This window comes from Lagopus muta, chromosome 22 (assembly GCF_023343835.1).
Source record: "Lagopus muta isolate bLagMut1 chromosome 22, bLagMut1 primary, whole genome shotgun sequence".
In the NCBI taxonomy this organism is placed as follows: domain Eukaryota; kingdom Metazoa; phylum Chordata; class Aves; order Galliformes; family Phasianidae; genus Lagopus; species Lagopus muta.
The window spans coordinates 4,301,216-4,320,350 of record NC_064454.1 but is presented as its reverse complement, the minus strand read 5'-3'; the positions used below and the strand labels follow the sequence as shown (position 1 = coordinate 4,320,350).

Genomic DNA, 19,135 nt, shown 5'->3' with positions numbered 1-19,135 from the left:
GGCTCCCTTCCAACCCAAACCATTCTACGATTTCTGAATGTGAAAAAATACACGCAGCAACCGTGGGGTGGAGGTGGAATGTCCCAGGTTCAGATCCTCAGCTTGTGTGAGAGGTCATGAGGGTGACGGTGCTTTACACTGCCCAAGGGCTTAATGCTGCTGCCAAGTGTGTATGGAGGATGCCTCATTTGTTCCTTATTAAAACTGAGGTATGAATCAGAGCTCGTTTCAGAGGGCCAAGTGGGAGGTGTGGGGCTCACGTAGACAAATAAAAATATTACGGAACTTGTTCAAGTGGAGCTCGTTGTACTATAGCTGCTTTACTGTTATTTATAGCACTATAAAAAATGGGTGATGTTCATAGGATCATTTGAGTTGGAAGGGACCTTCGAATATCACTTAGTCCAACTCCCTGGCAATGAACAGAGACGCAGCAGCTCCACAGGGTGCTCAGAGGCTGTTGGAAGGATGCACTTACAGAGGGGGGGTGGCATTGTGCATGGCAGTGCAGCACTCCCAAGGAAAACCAACCAAACGTATGAGTACTGACAGCATTCTGCAAAATAAGTGCATCTTTGTGTTTGTTTCTCTGGATCCGTGACACACGGAGATGTTGGAGCAGGCTGTAATTGGTAATGTTGTTGTAATGGGTAATGTTGGTGATGCTGACTGGGATCAGGACATCAGAAATCACGTCTGTCTTTTCTTTTAAGTCTTCCCACTGTGGGGCATAGAGTAAATTCTGGCATTTCCCAGAGAGTTTTGATGAGATTTAACACAGAATTCACCCCAGGTCTCTCTGGCCCTGCTTGGGTTGTTTGTGATCTCCCTCCTGCTGTGACTCACGCTGCCCTGGTAACCCTCAGAGTTTCTGCTGAAAATGGGAAACTTTCTTTTATTTTTCATTTTTGACTTTTTTGGGGGCTCATTGACTGAAGTCACCCTTTGCATTCCAAACACGGCTTTTGAGGGTTTGCAGGCGTTCTTTGCAGGAGCTCCCAGAGGTAGAGGTGCTCCCAGGCTGGGTGATACGACTTACACCACTTTACTGGGATGGATCCTGGCCTCGTGCTCTGTGCACTTCTGTCCTGGATTGCCTTTCTGTATTCTCACATCCAATGTCATGCAATAGAACAAAGATGTGAGATAATTTGCAGTCTGAAATACCTACCCTGGTTCAAGCAGACGTTATTGCCTCCAATGAGACTCAGCTTCTCAATCTCTGCTCCCTCTCCTGATGGATGATGGAGGAAATTTCAGAAGGAACCTTGGCTGAAGTGTGGTTGTCTTTTAAACTCATTCAGAGCTATGAGATAGAGATCCTCTTATTAAGTTCATTATTGCATCCTCAAAGACAAATGTTTGTGCTTGCAGACCGCAGAGCTTTCTGAAATACCAGACTGCTGTTTGTGTATTCATACTTCTGACTTTGTATGGCAGGATTAAAGCACTAATATTGACACATGTTAAAATATATATGTATAAAAGGGTATCTGTCGACAGCATTAATCCTCTTTTTGGAAGAAAATTATTTATGAGCTCAACTGCTGTCCTGGGAATGAGGCAATAATAAGGAGATAAGGGGAGGGAGTGCCTAATTCATAACCTGCAAGGTAAAGCTCGGGATCAGATTGTCAAACACAACTTACTCTTATGGAGGCATCCCCAGCAACGTCCCCATCCCTGCAGGCACTCGAGGCCAGGTGGGATGGGGCTCTGGGCAGCCTGAGCTGGGGAGGGGGGCCTGCCCACGGCCAGGAGATGGAAGTCTCCTCCAACCAAAGCCATTCTGTGATGATTCTATGATTCTATTTTGTTTGTACTCCCAGAACTGTGGCAGAACTGTGTTGTCTTTGAACCTTATGGTCTGTGGACACGACTCAATGCGTAGCCACCAGGAAGAAGAGAAATCTCACCCAGACTTGGGGCAGAGATGCTCCATGCTAGCAGGGGTCTCACTGGCTCCAAGACATTGAGCTTATTGCTTTGGTGGTGAACTGGTCAAGGCAGGACTGGGAGGCGTGGAAACGAACATCGTAAGTTTACTGACTGTGGGTATAAATGGAAATGGGTGATTGTCAGCCACCAAAGCACCGCCGCTTGTTTCATCTGTGGATATCCGTGCCCTTTTTTGCAACTTCCTCATTTTAGATATTTATCACCAGACTTTATCTGGTTTCACGTTCGTGAAGCACCGATGCAAAGACCTTAGAAACAGCTGAATCCTGAGCAATTCCATGTCACCCTCGGCATTCCTAAGTACAACTACGGCGTGGTTTAATGTGAGATGCTGGATCTGGGTGTCAGCACAGCACCACGCCGTGAGCCGCCTCTGCATGCCCTGGCAGCCTGCTGTGTACGAGCCTCAGGCAGCGCTTCTGCAGATGTAGGCAGGGTGTGTTCTCACATTTAAAAATAGAGGGCCATTGGTGGCACAGACCTGCTGGAGGCCTTCACTGGCCGTGCTGCTTCCAAGCAGCTTTGTGCTGGCAGAAGTCTGATGTTTCCAGAAGAAAACTGCAGCAGAGCACAGTTATGGAGTCGCAGAACATCTCAGGTTGGAAGAGACCTGTGAGGATCGCTGAGTCCATCTCCTGATTGTAATCGCTGTTTTCTCATGCACTGACTCAAGCCAAATGCCCTTAGCTTCTACCGTTGCTTCCTGATATTGCTTCCTGCACCGTGAGCTTGAAGTAAATCTGAATGCCTGACCAAAGCAGTGATATTTGAAAACCATCATTTGTGAGGTAGAGGTTTTGCATTGCTAGAAAAATAGCAGTTTCATTCTACACATTGAAGGGGTTTGTTTTTGTTTTTGTAGTGAAATCCTGTAATTGCATTATTTTGGGGAGAAATCCAATAGTTACTGTGCCAGAGATAGGAGAGTCCAGGTATTCCTCCAGCACTGGTGCAAATGGAATGGCACTGAAGGAGGTTCCAGCGTCGTCCTTCCGCTCATCCAGCAGCACAGGGCTGTGAGCTGGGCCCTCCCCTGTCCGTCTGCGTGGTGTTAACTCACAGCATGCCTGCTATTACTAAGCACTTTGACAGCAGAGAGGATATGGCAGCGTGCAGCTGGTAGTAAGAATGTATGCAGATATGCAAAGTGTGGCAGAATAATGCTGAGGAGGTGGGGGCCTATTGCTGAGAGCAGCAGCGTGGAGCTGTGTGGTCTCCTTTGTGTCACTGCTTGGTTTGGAGGTTGTTTCTTTGTGGGGTTTCTTGGGCAGAGCTCTTGTGTTCAAGAAACGTTCAGATGTGGCACTAACAGACATGGGTTGGGGGGTCATATTGGTGGTAGGTGGATGGTTGGGCTGGTTGGTCTTGGTGGTCTTTCCCAGCTTGGTGATTCTATGATTCTGTGATCTCTGTTCTGTCAGTCCATTGGGTTTTTTTCTGTTTGCTTGTTGGTTTTGTTTCATGAAACACGTACCAGTGTTACACTGCAAAATGGTTTGCAGTATGAACCCTCTCCCAAGACACATTGGGCATATTGGGAGGGCTGAAATCCCTTTGATATACTCATGGCCAAAAACAAAGACCAGATTCCATCTTGTTCTTTTAATGGGGATGCCAAGTCATGAAAGAGGACATATTCATGCAGTGGTGTGAATAGGTCAGATACAACAGTGTTGTTATGATTAATGTTCAGAACGTACCTGAACTCCTACGGCAGTCTGTCAGCCTTCCTTCATCTCTCTGCAAGGCTCTTTGGAAGGGCCAGCTCTTCCTTTGTAGGAAATGCTGTATTTTGATAAAAACAAAACAGAAAAAGGAGAGGTTTCTTTTTTAAATGAAGGACGTCCTCGTTTAATGAGGCTTGAAGTGTTTACAGGTGTTTCCTCACCCGTTCAAATTTAGCGGCCCCAGGGAGTTGAGATTCTCATAAGGCAGGGGCAAACGCTCCAGTTTTGTATTTAAAAGCTGTGAGCATTTAAAGGGCCCCACAGACACGGAGCGTGTGTTGGTTTGGTCTGGTTGAGTGCCTGGAGCCCAGGATTGCAACAGGACGGTCACTGGACATGAGCTGAGGTCATCCACAGTGCCACAGATGGTCAACGCCTTGTTAAAAACCCCATTTGTTTTTCTGCTGCGCGACCCCATTTTTGCAAATCTCCATCAAAAGCCCCATGAAGGCAGGTTCCAGGCTCGGTGGTTTGTTTAAATGGATCTCGGTGATCTCATGTGCTGCTCGATGCTTAATATCTTCCAGAGCGCATTTGGTCTTGGAGGAACTTTTTAGCGTCATGAAGAACAACACAGAGCAAGGGAAAATATAGAAGTAGTTGTGGTTGGAGGATGTGATGACATCACAGAGTTCAGCGGGAACACGGGGCTTTTAAAAAGCTGAAAGAAACATCCTGACACTCAGTGATCGCGTCCCCCGAAAGGGAGTCAAACCCACGTTGGCTCTTAAAGAGCCCGACTGTCTTCAGCCAAGACACAAAAGGCTCCGTCCCACCACTCAACATGCACTGGCAAAAATGTAAGTGAGCTCCGATTGCCTTTGTTTTCATGTCTGATACAAGAGGTGTGATGGATAAGTGAGGGTTAGCATAGCATGGGAGAGATGCTCAGGAGAGACAAATGAGAACGTGATGCTGATTTTCCAGCAGGGATATCAAGACAGCATTGCTGCTTTGTTGGCATTCATCACTATGAATCAAGTGGAAGACTATGATTCATAAAAACAATAACAGGATGCAGGTATTATATCAAAGGTTACGGTGGTTACATACCAGAGAATTTTCCTTTTTAAAAGTGAAACCTGTGAGAAAGCTTATTTCTGTGTCTTTTTTGATATGTACTTTTTTTTTCTACATCTAATAATAAAGATAAGGAGCGAAGGCAATACGGTTATGAGTTTACAGGAAATCAGTTTTCTTGTTTTCAAGATAATTTCACTACTCTTGGCCCACCTTTGCTCAGATAATTTGCCGATCCCAATGCAGGTAGGTGTTTGCTCTGCTTCTGCAGCTCTTTCATTCTCACTGTGCGGATCTGTAGGCTGGATGGGGCCCTGGGCAGCCTGACCTAGTGGCCCATGGCAGAGGGCTGGGACGTGGTGGGCTTTGAGGTCCCGTAAGCCGTTCTGTGATGCCATGACTGTGTTCATTTCTCCATCCTTAGCACTGCACAATGCCGTCCTTTAGCCTGGAATAATATAATATATCTGACTGGAAGAAGCTTCTTTCTTAATGTCTTGCTTGACATGGAACTAAGACCAATCTTATTCTCTCTGACGTTGCAGCCTGTAGGTTATGCAGAGATGTGTTTACGATGCCCGCGTCTTTCTGAACTTATTAACATTTAATTCTCTTCTCCCTGCTAAGAGCTTCTGTTACTCTCTTCACTCAGGAACTTTGGAAGCTCAGATGTGTATTTGTGAAACTACATTGTGCAAACTTTAAGTCCTGAAGTAAGAAGCCCAGGCTGCTTACACTGTGGTGTTTCAGTTTGTGTGATGAGTAGTCAGCAGCAAGCGGGAGCTCTATGGTAACACACCTTGTTTCCGATGATCTCGTGCTGTTTTCAGAACCAGTAGGTATATGATGTGAAACATGCTGCAAGGGTCAGATGTTATCTTCCATCTGAGAAGCCTATCAATCTTCTTTTTATTATTACTTCTTTTTTTTTTTTTTTACTGCAATGACAAAGCAATACTAACAAGCTGTGTTGTAGGTAGAACCAAACTGGCAACTGATAAGGTGTTTTCCCCATACGTTGTTTCTGTGACACATGCAATGCTTTCACAGGTAAGCAGGAATTGCAAGCCTGCAGCAGAGGAGATCAAAACACGTTTCTAAGTCACCCATCTCCCCACTGGGAGATTCCAGCCAACACCATTTCTGCCCACCCCTGTGTCCCCCCCTGCCTCTGAGCTCCCAAGGACTGGACTCTACCACCATTGCAATGCTCCCTGCTGTTCTGAAAGACAGCAACTGCCTGCATTTGGCTTCTCTTGCTGCAGATGGAGCAGCCAGGCTTCCCTCTGCCCCTGGGCTGCTCAGTGGATCAGCCTGGCATTGTGTTAGTTGAGACATGGAAGGAGTTGAGAGCAGGTTGCTGCCTGGTTGCTGTTGGTGTCGGTTGTGTTATGGCATGGTTGGGGTTCCTCAGTCTCAGAGGCCTTTGGGTTTTTTGCTAAACCTAAATATAGGATCATTTTTTCAATGTTACGCTGTTATCCTGCTTCTTTCCTGTTGCACTGCAGCAATGAATCACCTTGGCTTCAGGTGTAGCCATGAGCAGTGCTCTGATGGCAGCTGGGGTGCATTTACCTTCTCTGTGCTGACTCTCCACACATTGCTGAGCGTGGTGTTGGGTCTCAATGATTTCAGTGGAAGTCAGACTTTGTGACAGTTCTGTGAGTCCCCATTTAGTCCCACTGTCCTCTGCCACTGTGACCAGCTGTGGGCTCATGTTTCCTGCACCATCTGGTTCAAAGCACCTGTGATGCACAAATGGATGTCCTTGTGCAAGTCACAAAGCCATTAGTAAGTCCAGCTCTGTGCGCTGTAAAGCTGCTGTACAGCAGCTTTCTGTGGGCTGTTGCTCTGTCCCACTCCTGGATCCATTCACCGCCTGTTGCCCTTTCCTGATGGTTCTCAAATTAGAAAGCAGCTTCAAGCACTATTCAGAGTTAGACTAACAGAATGGTTTGAGCTGGAAGGGAGCTGAAGGCCGCCTGGTGCCGCTCCCTGCAGCGCACAGGGACACCCACAGCTCAGCAGTGCTCACAGCCCCGTCCAGCCTGACCTTGGCTGTCTGCAGGGACGGGGCACCACTGCCTCTCTGGGCAACCTGTGCCAGCGCCTCACCGCCCTCACTGCCAAACCTTCTTCCTTACATCCAGTCTAATATTGGCTTTTCACAGCTACATTTGCAATTGAGCTCAGGGCAGTGCCAGCTGGAATGCAAAGGTAGAGGCAGAAATGTTTGCTCCTTCTGTACCTGGATGAAAGGAGGCTGCACAGAACTCCTGGCAGCCTCCTCCATCAGGATGCCTCAGCATGGATTTAAATGGTTTTTAGCACAATGGGAGGTTTCAAAAGGAATGGTATCATCCCCATATTCTGCCCTAGCCATGAAATAAACAAAACCAAAACAAGCGAAGATCAAAACAAACAAACTGAAAATCGAAGACGCGGTGATTTGAATAGGTGTCACCTCACCAGAGGGCATTTCTCGTGGGCACTTCTGAAGGGCAGTTTCCTGCTTGTGCAGAGGACCTTTCAGCAGAAAGCCCTACAGGAACAGGACAGCCCTCAGCCCTGCGGTGACCAGAGGCCCTCGTCCTCTGGGGATTCTCGCATGGCTGGAGATGCGCACTGTGCCGTGACGCTGCGGGAGCTTCTGTGCAGGAATGGGGCCCAGAGCTTCCGCTGAGCAAAAGGCACAGCCTGAAAGCATCCCCTCCCACGGCAGGAGCAAAGTGACTGTAGGGGCTTCCCAGCTTTTGGCAGGATTCTGCTGGATGGGAGCCGGCCGCTCAGCGGGATGGGAAATTTCTATTGCGCAGCACCTTCCCTCTTACGTGTCCGTATGCAGATAGCAACTCCATGTTGTATTTTGATGACAAAATGAGCATACTTCTCATGCAAATTACTTCTGTTATGAGAGGGCATGCGAGCAGGTTGCAATTCGGCAAGTGTTTCACATTGACGTGGTGTTTTTGGTGAGGTCAAAAAGCTTTGGACACAACTCCTACTCAAGTCCTGTGGGACCGGTGCAGGTAAGGCAGGATTCCCGTGCAACAGAGAGATGTGAATCTTCCCCTTTGCAAACCTCTTCCCAAATGCTTTTTAAGCCCCTGAAGCCTTTTCTGCCCTCAACAGATGTGGGCTCTGTACCGCCTTTCTGAAAGTATCAGATAATGAGACCGAGAGGTGAAACTGCAATATGTCACATCTTGTGAGTCTTAATTTTGGTAAAACCCCACTGGGAAAGATGGATAGCACGAAAGTCGAGCCCATCCATGCTTTACGAAGCAGGTGTCGGGCTCTATGAATGACCACATCAGCAATTAAATGGAAGGCTTGCATTACTAAAATGGAAAGAGTATTCTGGGCTGGGAGGAATTGGGACATGCGGGTGAGACTTATGGTTAAGCCACTTTCTGTCTATCTCAGCTTCCCCTTTGTAGCAGGAGTTCTCTTATTCTGAAACAGATCATTTTTGGCAGCCCTCACCACCAATATGGCCAATGGCCAATGCAGCCATCTCCCCGTGCTGGAGCAGAACACAGGTTCTGCACAGTGTTCCCATGGCTTCCACTCCTTTACATCTCCTGGAGGTGTGGAGGAGACCTTTCCTACAAGGGCGGTGTGCAGAAGCATGCAGGAAGGACGCAGGCAGGGTATGATGGCACATGGATCTGCCGGAGCCCAAGGCTGCTTTGGTGCTTGGCCATCTTCCACTTGTAGATAAACACCCAAAAACAAAGGGACTGGGCATAATTGTGCAATAAAGTCCTGTGGCACTGATCTGTTTCACTCCGTTGGGTAGCTGTAGCGCTAAGCAACTGAGCAGAAAGAGACCAAACACCGCACTGAGTTGTTGGTAAGCAAGTGAAATATTTAGTCTATTGATTTAATTACACTAAGGAGCCTCCCGAGTTCATTTCCTTATGCTGAGCAATGAACCATCGCTTGTCTCCTTTGCTCTTGCTCTGAGTTTCTCTGTTTATTGTACAGCAGATTCTCTGCCCAAGATGTTTGCTTAGCACTTTGCATTTAACTAAATCCTTATTGAGATACACACCCTCAGTGTGACAAGCAGTGTAGGAAATAACCTGCTCTGGTCCAGTTCTCTTACTCAGAGCTGTCTTATAAAAGAATGGCAACACCTCACAGGAGATTTGGGATGTGTCAGAAGCACGGAGTGACTTCTGGCCTCCAAATGGACACACCACGCCAACACCATGGCCTCTGGTCATCATTTCAAGTGGAGAGACCACTGATGAGATGACAAGGTTGGTAATGACCAAAGGCAATATGGGGAAATGCTACATTTGGAGTTTCTTCATGGTTTATCCACACAAAAAATGCTGTGTGCTCTGTTTGTCAGCCAAAGAATGGTCTGTTGGTGGTGAGTCCCAGTGCCTACCAGCCAGCCCAACCTGTTGCTATCAACACAACTCCCTAAAATTTTGCTAGAAATAAGTCTGTCTGCTTTGATCGTGACTCGTTTCCAAGCAGCAACAGCTGCAAACCAATGCTACCAGATTGAATACTTCTAAAAAGCATTTTGAAGAATGCTGAGTCTGAATTGAATACAAAATGCAGACAAATGTAATGCAACGTTCGGTCTCTTGCTTCAATATTCCTCAGTGGACATTGGTTTCTTAATGTAAAAAGATCTGAATTAGAGTCGAAGCACGCAAGCAATGTATCCAAAGCTACACCTTATTTTTCTCCCCTTTCTTTTGAACTTTTTATTCACCAAAGTTCACTGCACACCACAGTGGTGTCAGCAGCTGCTCTATGGAATTTTCAAGACCAAAGGCCAAATGTCAGTGGTTTGTTAAGTAAAATGCAGTTTTTTCTTGTTATCCAAGAGGAACCGTTTGCTTTTTGGCGTTAATGTAAATAAGAAAAAGATTTCTGTTGTATTTCTTTTCAATTTTCTTTTATTACATTGGAAGGAAAGAGCAAAATGTTTGTTCTGGTTGCACTGACTGGTTGATAGCTTATCAAACATAGAGCACGAGCACAGAGAAAGGGAACCTTGTGAAGCATGTTGCTTGCTTCTCTGCAATCTCAACAAGCTGAATGGCAGAGCAGCTTTCAGCCCAACACCTCTATGGGCTTTTTGCTGTTGTCTCTGATGCATAGCACTGCAGGGAGTGCTGTGTTTGGTACCGTTTGGTGCTCTCCATCCACTTGGAGAGATCGCTCCGAAGGGTTTGGGGTTCATGCCAGGCTTTTCTCAGCAATCAGCAAATGCAGCGAGTGATAACATTGATGAAAGGAGCTTGGTTTTGTGAGGCGGCCTGACCAAAGCGTTGCAATGAGCTCAAATAAGTTTGCACACAGAAACTATGGCCAATCCTACTGGCTGGGTCGGGTTCCCTCTCTTCTCTCTACGCTTCCAATGCTTTGTACAATGCTCCAGCTCCAGCAACCAGCTGCAAATTGGACCCAGTGCCTGGTAAGGAGGATGTATGGCTGTTGTGCTGTGCACGCTTGAGCACCAAACTACATGTGATGCTGTTCTTTATTTGTTTTGGGTTTGTTGGTGCATTGCAGCTCAGTGTAACAGTCTTGATTAAGCACGAGTTCAAGGTAGGCTTGATGGTTCATTAAGGCAACCCTGATAGAAGAGGCTGGAGAGCGCTCAGTCCAGCTGCATTCTCACAAGGATGCTCAGTGGTCATCACCTCCCAAAATACTTGTAGAAGATCAAGTTATTTTGCTTTAGGAGGAATTGCACGCTGAAGGCCAAGCTCAGTTTGCTCTATTTTTTCTGTGCTGCTCAGACATGGTGCACACTTGAGCAGTGGAAAAGCAGCTGTGCTAGCATTATTTTTATTTCTGGAGGTCAGCTTGGGGGGAACCGAAATATGTCATGCAGACTTTGGTTTTATTTCTTATCTTTTTTTTTTCTTTTTTTTTTTTTGGTTACTCTGCTTACACCGGAAACTGTGAATAGGTATATTTGTCAGCTTTTACAGTAAATTTCTTCTCTCCCATCCCCCAAACCTGGAGCCAGAAACCGCCATCCTTCCCCACCCAGCCCTGCAGGGAGGAGCTGTGAGGGCAGTGTGGACAGGGCTTTGCCAGGGGGACGTTCTGCCCCTCGTGCACCCTACAGCATGCTGGCTTTGGGCAGAGCCGATGGTTTTGCTCGCCATGAACAGCAGCAACACCCAGTTGTGAGACATTCTTGGTAAGGTAGCAATGCGTCGCTTCCAAATCAATGTCATGCAAGAGCCAGAAGCACCTTTGGGATGGGTTTCATTTCAGACCTGTCCTGTATTCAGCTCGTTTTCAGAGTTATCAGTGCAGCCCGCAGCACAGTGCTGTGTGGCACTGCCTTTAATTAGTGTTCAGAGAAATTAATGCCAATTAACATTGTAAAAGCAGAGCTGTATTAAACAAAGTGACTTTCATTCCCTGTGCTGACTGCATCTCCAAAGCCACAGGAGCTGTGAGAATGCAGGCAACCTGCTTTGAAGTTCCACAAGGAATGGTCAGAGAGGGCAAGTGCACATTAGGCAAAGGCTGAGAAATCAGCTCTGCTTCAGCTATTGCTCCAAAGCATGGAATTTTCCCTATATGCATAAGGGTAACAAACAAAGAGAGCAGTTCCACGCATAACTGTGGTGTTATCTGCTGCCAGAAGTATTTATAATGGCCTCTGAAGATTTTGTGATTAAATGGTATGTGGTGGGGCTGAAAGAGCAAACTGGTGGTATTGCAAAGCTGAGGGAAAGTAAGGATTTCGTTTTTAAAAGGAGTCCCAGCAGAAAAGTTAACTCTGTCAAACGTTTTTGAGGTTCTCCTGTGATTTTAGACTCAGTTTTTCATTTTGTTCTGCAGTGCAAAGCACAGATCGTAAATCTGAATCAACGCTTCCTACTGGGATGGTGCTTTTCATGGACGATTTGAGCTGGATATCCAGCTGGGCTTCTTCATAAAGCCAACTGCAGTCCTCAGAAATGGAAACTTACCAACTGACATGCTTACAGATTGAAGGGGCAGCAGCAAGTCTTGCTATCAGTGCTTCTGAAAACACAGGGCCTTCCTGAGCTTTGCTATCCTGTGGTCTCCTGCTCTAAACTGCCTCCAATGACACTGTGTGTAATGTTGGGTGATAATATCTGCCGATGAAGAATGGTGTTTGCTCTGCTCTCGTTGTCTCATCATTTACCTTGCTGAGCCCTCCCTGCCTGCTTCCAAAAGCCCTGGGGCACACGTGTCCAATGAGAGATGGCTGCAATGGCTGTCCAAGTGGGGATGCTCTTCACGTTTGGTTCTGTTTGCTTTTAAATAACACGTTTAAACCATAGCATATTTCTCCCGAATCTCTCATCAACCAGCCTGCAGGTTCACTTGGACCCGTTTGCCCTCCAGGTTTTGTAAATCACTGCACTGCACACCTGTGGCACAGGAGCAACAGGAAGCAGACAGCCCAAAGGGAAAGTGCATCATGTAGGAGTGTTCTGCAGGAAAACGGGTCAAGAAAAGACAATAAACACCACCTGTCTCTTTGTTTCCTTTTCTTTTTTACAGCTTCTGCTTCAGAACAACAGCCGCAGCCTCGCCCCTACCAAGGGGTCCGCGTCAAAGAGCCAGTGAAGGAGCTATTGAAAAGGAAACGGGGAAATGTTCATAATGCCACTGCAGCAGCAGCCACAACGGTAGGAGGGAGAAAGAAATGCAGGAGCAAAGCTTGGTTGGGTGGCTGGGAGGCCCTCGCACCGCTTTGTGCAATGAGAGAAATCTTTGTATCACCAGAGTGTTCAGAGATAGGGGAACCTCTCGTTACCTGGAGATACTATGAAATATGTTTTAAATGCAATATGTAAGTCAGATGTAAATGAAGACCATGTTTTGAGCGACCTGGGAGTTGTCCCTGCCTATAGCAATTGGGTTGGAAGTATATGGTCTTAAAGGTCCCTTCCAACCCATTGCCTTCTATGGAATAAATACATTTTCACCTTTACAGTTCTGGGCAGCTTCAGCCGCCATTGATTTGGCTGAATGGAGACAGGGAGCTGCTTATGGTATTAATCCTTGGATATTTTTCTTCTCTTTTCTAGGTCGTTTTGCCCCACCAGCCCCTCCCTTCCTACACACCAATGGGTAATACTTCCTTGATTTTCTACCTGTTTCTCAGCCCCGCTGCAGGGAAAGCCACACAGAACTGAGCTGTGATCCCCTCCTGTCTTCCAGGCCAGCCGTGTATCGATGTGGATGCTGCTGCCCCTCCACTGCCCAGCGCAGAGGAAGGAGCACTGTGTTCCAGCTGGCTCTCCCAGCCCTCTCCCTCATCCCTGCAGCCTCTGACTCAGTGGACCACTTACCCCGACTACGTGTCCCACGAAGCAGCCAGCTGTCCTTACACTGCAGACATGTACATCCAGCCTATGTGTCCCAGTTACACGTTGGTTGGGCCTTCGTCTGTACTGACTTATGCTTCTCAGCCACTGATCACCAATTTCGCGGTAAGTCAAAGGCACCTGACTATAAATGATGGCAAATTCCCCACCTTCCAAAAAGCCTCAATGGGGAGTGCAGGATGGAACTCATATGATTTAATTATTGTCATGCAACTCATTCTTGCATGTATTCTCATAGTGTAGCCCCTTCTTGGGCATAGGAGAGCTTTGAAGTTGCTTTGAAATTGGAGACTCCTCTGCCATTTCTCCAGCTCTCCACACTCCTTCAGCACTTTTCATGTTGCTGATACAGCCTGTTCTTGCTGCTGTCCTGAGAAATGAGTCATCTCCCACCATGTCAGCAACAGGGCTGCCATTGCCTTGAGTTTGTTTGGCTCTGTGGACGGTATTTATTGTCAGGGAGTATTGTTTGCAGCTCAGGAATGTTAATGGGGAGTGTTCAGCTTACTGTTGTCATCGGTTCCAAGTAGGGGTTCTTCATCTTGGATTTGCAGTAGCTGAGAAAGCTGTAGTTCTGAGTGGATTTACTCTATGGCCCATAAACACCGTTGTCAAATCAAGTACTTAGAATCATAGAATGGCTCAGGTTGGCACTCAAAGATCACCCAGTTCCAACCCTCTGCCACAGGCAGGGCTGCCACCCATTGGTTCAGGCTACCCAGGGCCCCATCCCACCTGGCCCTGAGTGCCTTCAGGGATGGGAAGGAAGCTGTCCCTCCAGAGGTCTGTGCAGTCTTCATGGGATTCTTCACTATTTAATTCCAAATATTTGGAAAGAAAAAAAAAAACAAAGCAAAAACAAACAGAAGTGAAGGGAATTCTGGGAAACACCCACTGGACATGCCAGGAAAATGGCTTGGTAAGAAAATGCTGCCAAAGAAGGCAGCATTCAGCGCAGAGCAAAGCTGTCTCGTGGCCTTGCAGCGAGGGTGGGACTGGGAACAGAAAGCTGAAGGGAACTCGTCATGAGCACAAGCTACTGCCCGCGAGCACCTGGGACACCCACAGCCACTGCTCTCATGGGAGCCAGCGTGGGAAAACTGTCACCTTGGGTGTAAAGCTTCCCCAGAGAGACAGGAAAAGGGATGTTCAAAGTGAGACTGAGCATCCTTCCCCTCGTTTCCCGTCCTCCCCGCGCCCCACCCTATGGCCAATGGTTTTATTCTGTCCAATGTCTCTCCTTCCCACCAGCCCCGAAGCAGCACCCCGGCCGTGGTGCCCCAGCTGGAGGTGACGGAGCAGCAGCCACCCATCACCTACTTCCCGTGGGCGCAGCCCCTCTCAGCACTGCCAGCCCCCACCCTGCAGTACCAGCCGGCCTCTTCCACGCTCCCCACGCCGCAATTTGTGCCCCTGCCCATCTCCATCCCTGAGCCGGCCCCGCAGGAGCTGGAGGACGCCCGCAGGGTCATCGGCACACTGCCCCTAGAGAAGCTGCTGCTAGAAGATGAAGACAATGATACGTATGTGTTAAACCACGCTCTCTCTGTTGAAGGGCTTTAAGCTGCACGTCTTGGGTCCGGTCCTCGTATACTCAATGCTCCACCACGAGCACTGAGTACAGAGGAAACCCGGCCCAGAGTTGACTTGGGGTTTTATTGTCCGCCTCCAGCACACCGTGGCTGAGTGCTGAGTGAAACTTGCTTTGTCCTGGGGCCCAGCACCCAATGTCTGTGCTGTTACAGCCTCAGCACGAGGTGACTTTCATCTCACAGCCTGAAATGGACAAACCGTAGTGTAGCCGTGGCCAACTGCAGTGTTGGGTGAGGGTGCCCTCGCCTCTAAGTGTTGGCAAGACCTTTCCAGTAGGACTGCTTTCTAGAGCTCATGCCTTGTGTATGTCTTTGCTCTGTCTGTAGAGCTGTTTATGCCGCTAGAAAATGTTTGGGGGCCTGCATTGGTACTTCTCAAAACTGAACCACCCCTTTGGAAAACAAGAAAATGTAGAAGGTCCATTTGTTCTACTGGTGCAAATGGGTGCATCAGTCCAAAGATGAAAAGTCAATGCAGTTGAACTACATGACAGTGCAGTAGGGTTTCCCTGTGCGCAGAGCAATGCAAAGTGGCCTGGGTGAAACCTCTGATTTCACGTGAAGGTGAAACTCAAAGCTCTCACCTTCTCTGTCCCTGTAAGACAGATGTGTAGGCATTGAAGGACAGTGCTTTGCAGTCGTGATCTTTCATCTACAGAGTGCTTTTTGGACTCTGAATTTTCATCTCGGAGGTGGGCGGCTGGTTCTGTGGCTGGCTGGTAATGCTACGTGTTATACCAATGGACAGATCCTGGTCCCACTGACGCCACCGAGAGTTTTGCCTGAGTCAGGATTGCACAGCATGGCCCCATATCAGCAAATCATTGAGAAGACAGGGTCTTCCAAAACCTGGACTTCAGCCTAACAAGAAATTTGTGACATTACTATTAGCTGGCAATACTTTCATTTCTTCTGTAGCATTTGAGTACAAAGTTGTCGGTGTGCTGAGCCAGGGAACCTTAGTGACCTCTCTTGTGCCTTACTGTTATGGAAAGTTCCTCTGCGTTGTAGTTTCCCAAGCTCACAGGTGCACACATTCTCTCTTATGGCTTTCTGGTTTTCTTTCCCAGACAACGAGTAGCTTTACCTTTTCCTCTGATGCCGCTGTAAATCTTGTTGTTGATGTTCAGGAGTGCCATGCCACAAACATACTTGCAGGAGATGAAACCCCCTTCTGATTTTTGTTTATCATTTCCTTAAAAAAACCTGGGGGCTCTTGGCTGGTGAACACAATTTCTCTGGGTTTTTCTGCTTTCTGAAGCCCAGGATCCTTAGCTGAATTCAGTACTTGTGAGATTATGCAAAGTAATTTATTGCACTGCTGACTGCCTGGTGCCCAGCACTCCAGTTGCCACCCAGGCAATATTTCAAGTAATGTTTTATGCCTGAGTGAGGTTTGCAAGATCAGAGCAAAAGTCTTGAGGACTTTCAAAGCGTATTTCATTGTTTAATATTCACAAATCTAGAAACACGAGCAACAGATCATGTCAGTGATCATAAATCACTTGAAAATAGCAGAAGTCCAGGCGCACCGAAATTAGTGGCTTACATTTGCAGAAAAACCCAGCAAAGAAATTAATTACAAAGAGTTTGGTTCACCGCTGCTTACTCCAGTTTTATGAGTACAGAATCATTCAGTAAAACTGGGATAGCAGGTGTGAGAACCAAACCTGTGGTTGCTAAGATTGCATTTTAATTCCTTTCACTTCAATGTATGTAAATTCTGTGTGTGGATACCAAAGACGAACTACTTCAGAATTTCTTTCTGGGTTGTTCTGGTTAGAAAAAAAAAACAAATTATTCTCCAATAAAGATCTACAGTAACTTCCATACGCCTGGAGTGTTTTATTTCCTATGCAGAAGTATAACCCAGCTCTGGGTTAGCAGTCAGCCCGTGAGTACAGCCCAGAGCCCAAGGAGCTGTTGGGCTTTCTGCTAGTTTAGCACATTGAGGCAGGCTAAAGAGGATCTCTGTGGTCCAAATGTGGGCTGGGAGCACTGCTTGCACTGCACTGCTGCTGTTTGGGTGTTACCTGCTATTGGTAAGCATGTGGATGCATGGTGTGCACTCACAGCTCATGCTGAGCTTGACTGCAAACCAGACCAGCCGTGAAGTTGCATTTCTACTTCCTAAAATTGCAAGCTGTGGCTCTGGGGTACAAAATCACCTGGGGGAAGAAGTGACTGCCCGCTGGTTTATATGACTAAGAAGTGTTGAATGTTGCTGTCTGGAGAGGAGCAAATTGGGCTGCTAGGGTTCCTTGTGCCAAGGTTTTATGCTACCATGGCACGCAGGGCTGGGTGACCCCAAGCCAATGGGAGCCCCAACGCTGAGTTTGTGGGGGCCTTTGGTACATCGTGGCACAAGTGTCAAGCTCACTCGAGGGAAAGTGCTGATGTGGAAAGGAGCCAGCAGGGCAAAACCCAGGGTGCTGAGGGATTGGGAAAGCAGCAGTTATATTGAGGTAGGAAACCCAGTTCCTGGAAATGGGGTTATCTGAACCTCAAGCCCTTGGGGTTATGGCATAGTTTGGGGGAACTCTGGGTATAAAACCCCCAGAGCAGCGCTGTTACCCTGTAAAACTGTTTGCTTCCAGGGTGATCCATGGCCAAGCAGTGATCGATGTCTTTATTTACTGTCTTAGAATTCTACATATTTATGCAGCTAAAGGTATGAGGGCGTTTACGTTGGCAGCTGCAGAGCGCATGAAGGAGCTGCGGAGACTCGATGCCAAGGAACACAGAGGAAAGGTAATGCTGAGCACCTCCTGCAAACAGCAGCATTTGGGATGGCGCAGGCTGCGTGGCTGAGAGCAGCCAATGCTGTGAAAATCCCCTTCAGCCTCCCTGTTACTGCAGGAGTAGCTCTGAGCAGTTGCTATGCCTTGCTCTGGCACTCTGAAAGCGCTGCACTTGATTTGCCATCTGAATTAGGGCAGGAGAGCTCAGCAGGAGCTGGAAGTGCCCCTCACTCACGGTGCCATGGGCTCTAAATCTGCCTGTGAGCTCCCCTCGGCTTGTGCACCACAACCCTTGGCCTTCTAGATCCCATCCGACCCAGCCTGCCTCTCCCTTTCTTTTTTTATGCTCACATCTCCTTCCAGACTCTCAGGGCTCTCTGCTGTGCTGCCATTCCAGACCCCGCTCCTGGTGGCCGTCACTGCCCGGCAGCCAGCGATCGTCCACGATTTGATCCAGGCAGGAGCAGATGTCAATGCTGTAGACAACAAAGGGCAGTCAGCTCTGCACCTTGCTGCAACGTATGGGTATGCCCAGGTTCTGCAGGTAGGAAAAGCTTTCATGGTTTAATTGCTAGCAATGTAAGCCTATGTTTTCGTCTCATTATCGCCGTCTTTAAGGAACTTTCAGAAGGGAAGATGTCTGTAAGCAATTAAGATTTTAAGAGGAGAAAAAAGCGTATCTTTCCATTCAAGTTAGGATCTTCCCAGGGTTTTTTTTCCTAATTTAGGATTTGCAGCCAACACCATCACAGAAGGAATCTCCCCAGCTTATCTGTAGGGGAGAATAAATTCTTCCTGCAGAGCTGATGGCAGGCTGGACGAGGTGGGCTCACTTGGGTTGAACAAGACTGCAGGGTGTTGGATAAACCCAAAGCCATGGGATATACAGCTCCAGCAGCCATCAGTCCTGCTTGGCACACGTCCTGGGAGGGCCAGCAGCAATGGTTAATGTATAACGCGGGCAGTTCTTTGGAAAGCAGGTGTTTCATTTAAAGCACCGTGCATTCAGATAATTCCATCAGTGCCAACTGGAGTGGTGGAAATGAATCTGTTTTGTTCTTCTCAGTGTTTATTTTTTAAACATAAAAAGAGGAATCAGAGGGAGCAAGGAATAGTGCACGTGGGTTTGCTCCTCGCCTGGGTCACAGGCACGACATGCAACGGCATTTTTTGGTTTTGTTCTTCTTCTTAACACCTGAGACGTCTAATCTCTACACATCAGCTCAAAGCCTCTTGTCAGTGTTTGCTTTGGGTATATTTTATTCTTGTTATGATAAGAGAGCACAAGCCCTAACGTTTCTGAGTAATCCTTCTCCTTGTCCAACACGACGGCGTTGGGATGAGTCACCGCGCAGCCAAATCCCCATGCAAGATGCTGTAATGAACAACATGCTGCCTTCAGTCCAGAGCAAAATATACACAATCTGTGGTAGTTCAGACAAGGAGCTATTTGGCAGCATCACATCAGATCTGTTCTTTAAGGCACTTCTTTTGCTCCCTTCTAAACCCAAGCAATGCTCACCTGCAGACCACTGTGTCACTCCTGCATGCTTATCCTTGCTAAGCGTAACTTGGAACAAAAGTGAAGCAGTGTGATCAAGATATGCCTGTGCTCAGTGCAGGGGAAGTGTGAGGAAGTTGACATCCTTGAGCTCAATTTTAGGAACTGAGAATCTAGTAGAACCCAATGGGATATTCTTGGGTTCTTTATAGGGGACTTAGGGAACGTGATCACC

At 47.5% G+C, this 19,135-nt stretch overlaps 1 protein-coding gene across 4 annotated transcripts in view; it reads left to right on the top strand.

The window, feature by feature from the left end:
* POU2AF1 (POU class 2 homeobox associating factor 1) overlaps positions 1-19,135 on the top strand; it is a 32,408-nt gene that overhangs the window by 7,921 nt on the left and 5,352 nt on the right. Inside the window, exons 1-7 of one of the 4 annotated variants that reach the window (XM_048968439.1) lie at positions 3,939-4,486; positions 12,237-12,364; positions 12,767-12,809; positions 12,900-13,171; positions 14,318-14,589; positions 17,304-17,409; positions 17,797-17,943. In XM_048968439.1, the coding sequence (XP_048824396.1) occupies positions 4,471-4,486; positions 12,237-12,364; positions 12,767-12,809; positions 12,900-13,171; positions 14,318-14,589; positions 17,304-17,409; positions 17,797-17,943 (984 nt within the window). In that variant the 5' untranslated portion in view covers positions 3,939-4,470. Of the gene's footprint in view, positions 1-3,938; positions 4,487-12,236; positions 12,365-12,766; positions 12,810-12,899; positions 13,172-14,317; positions 16,487-17,303; positions 17,410-17,796; positions 17,944-19,135 lie in introns of those variants that run through there. The other 3 variants (XM_048968440.1, XM_048968442.1, XM_048968441.1) reach the window with 3 other exon arrangements.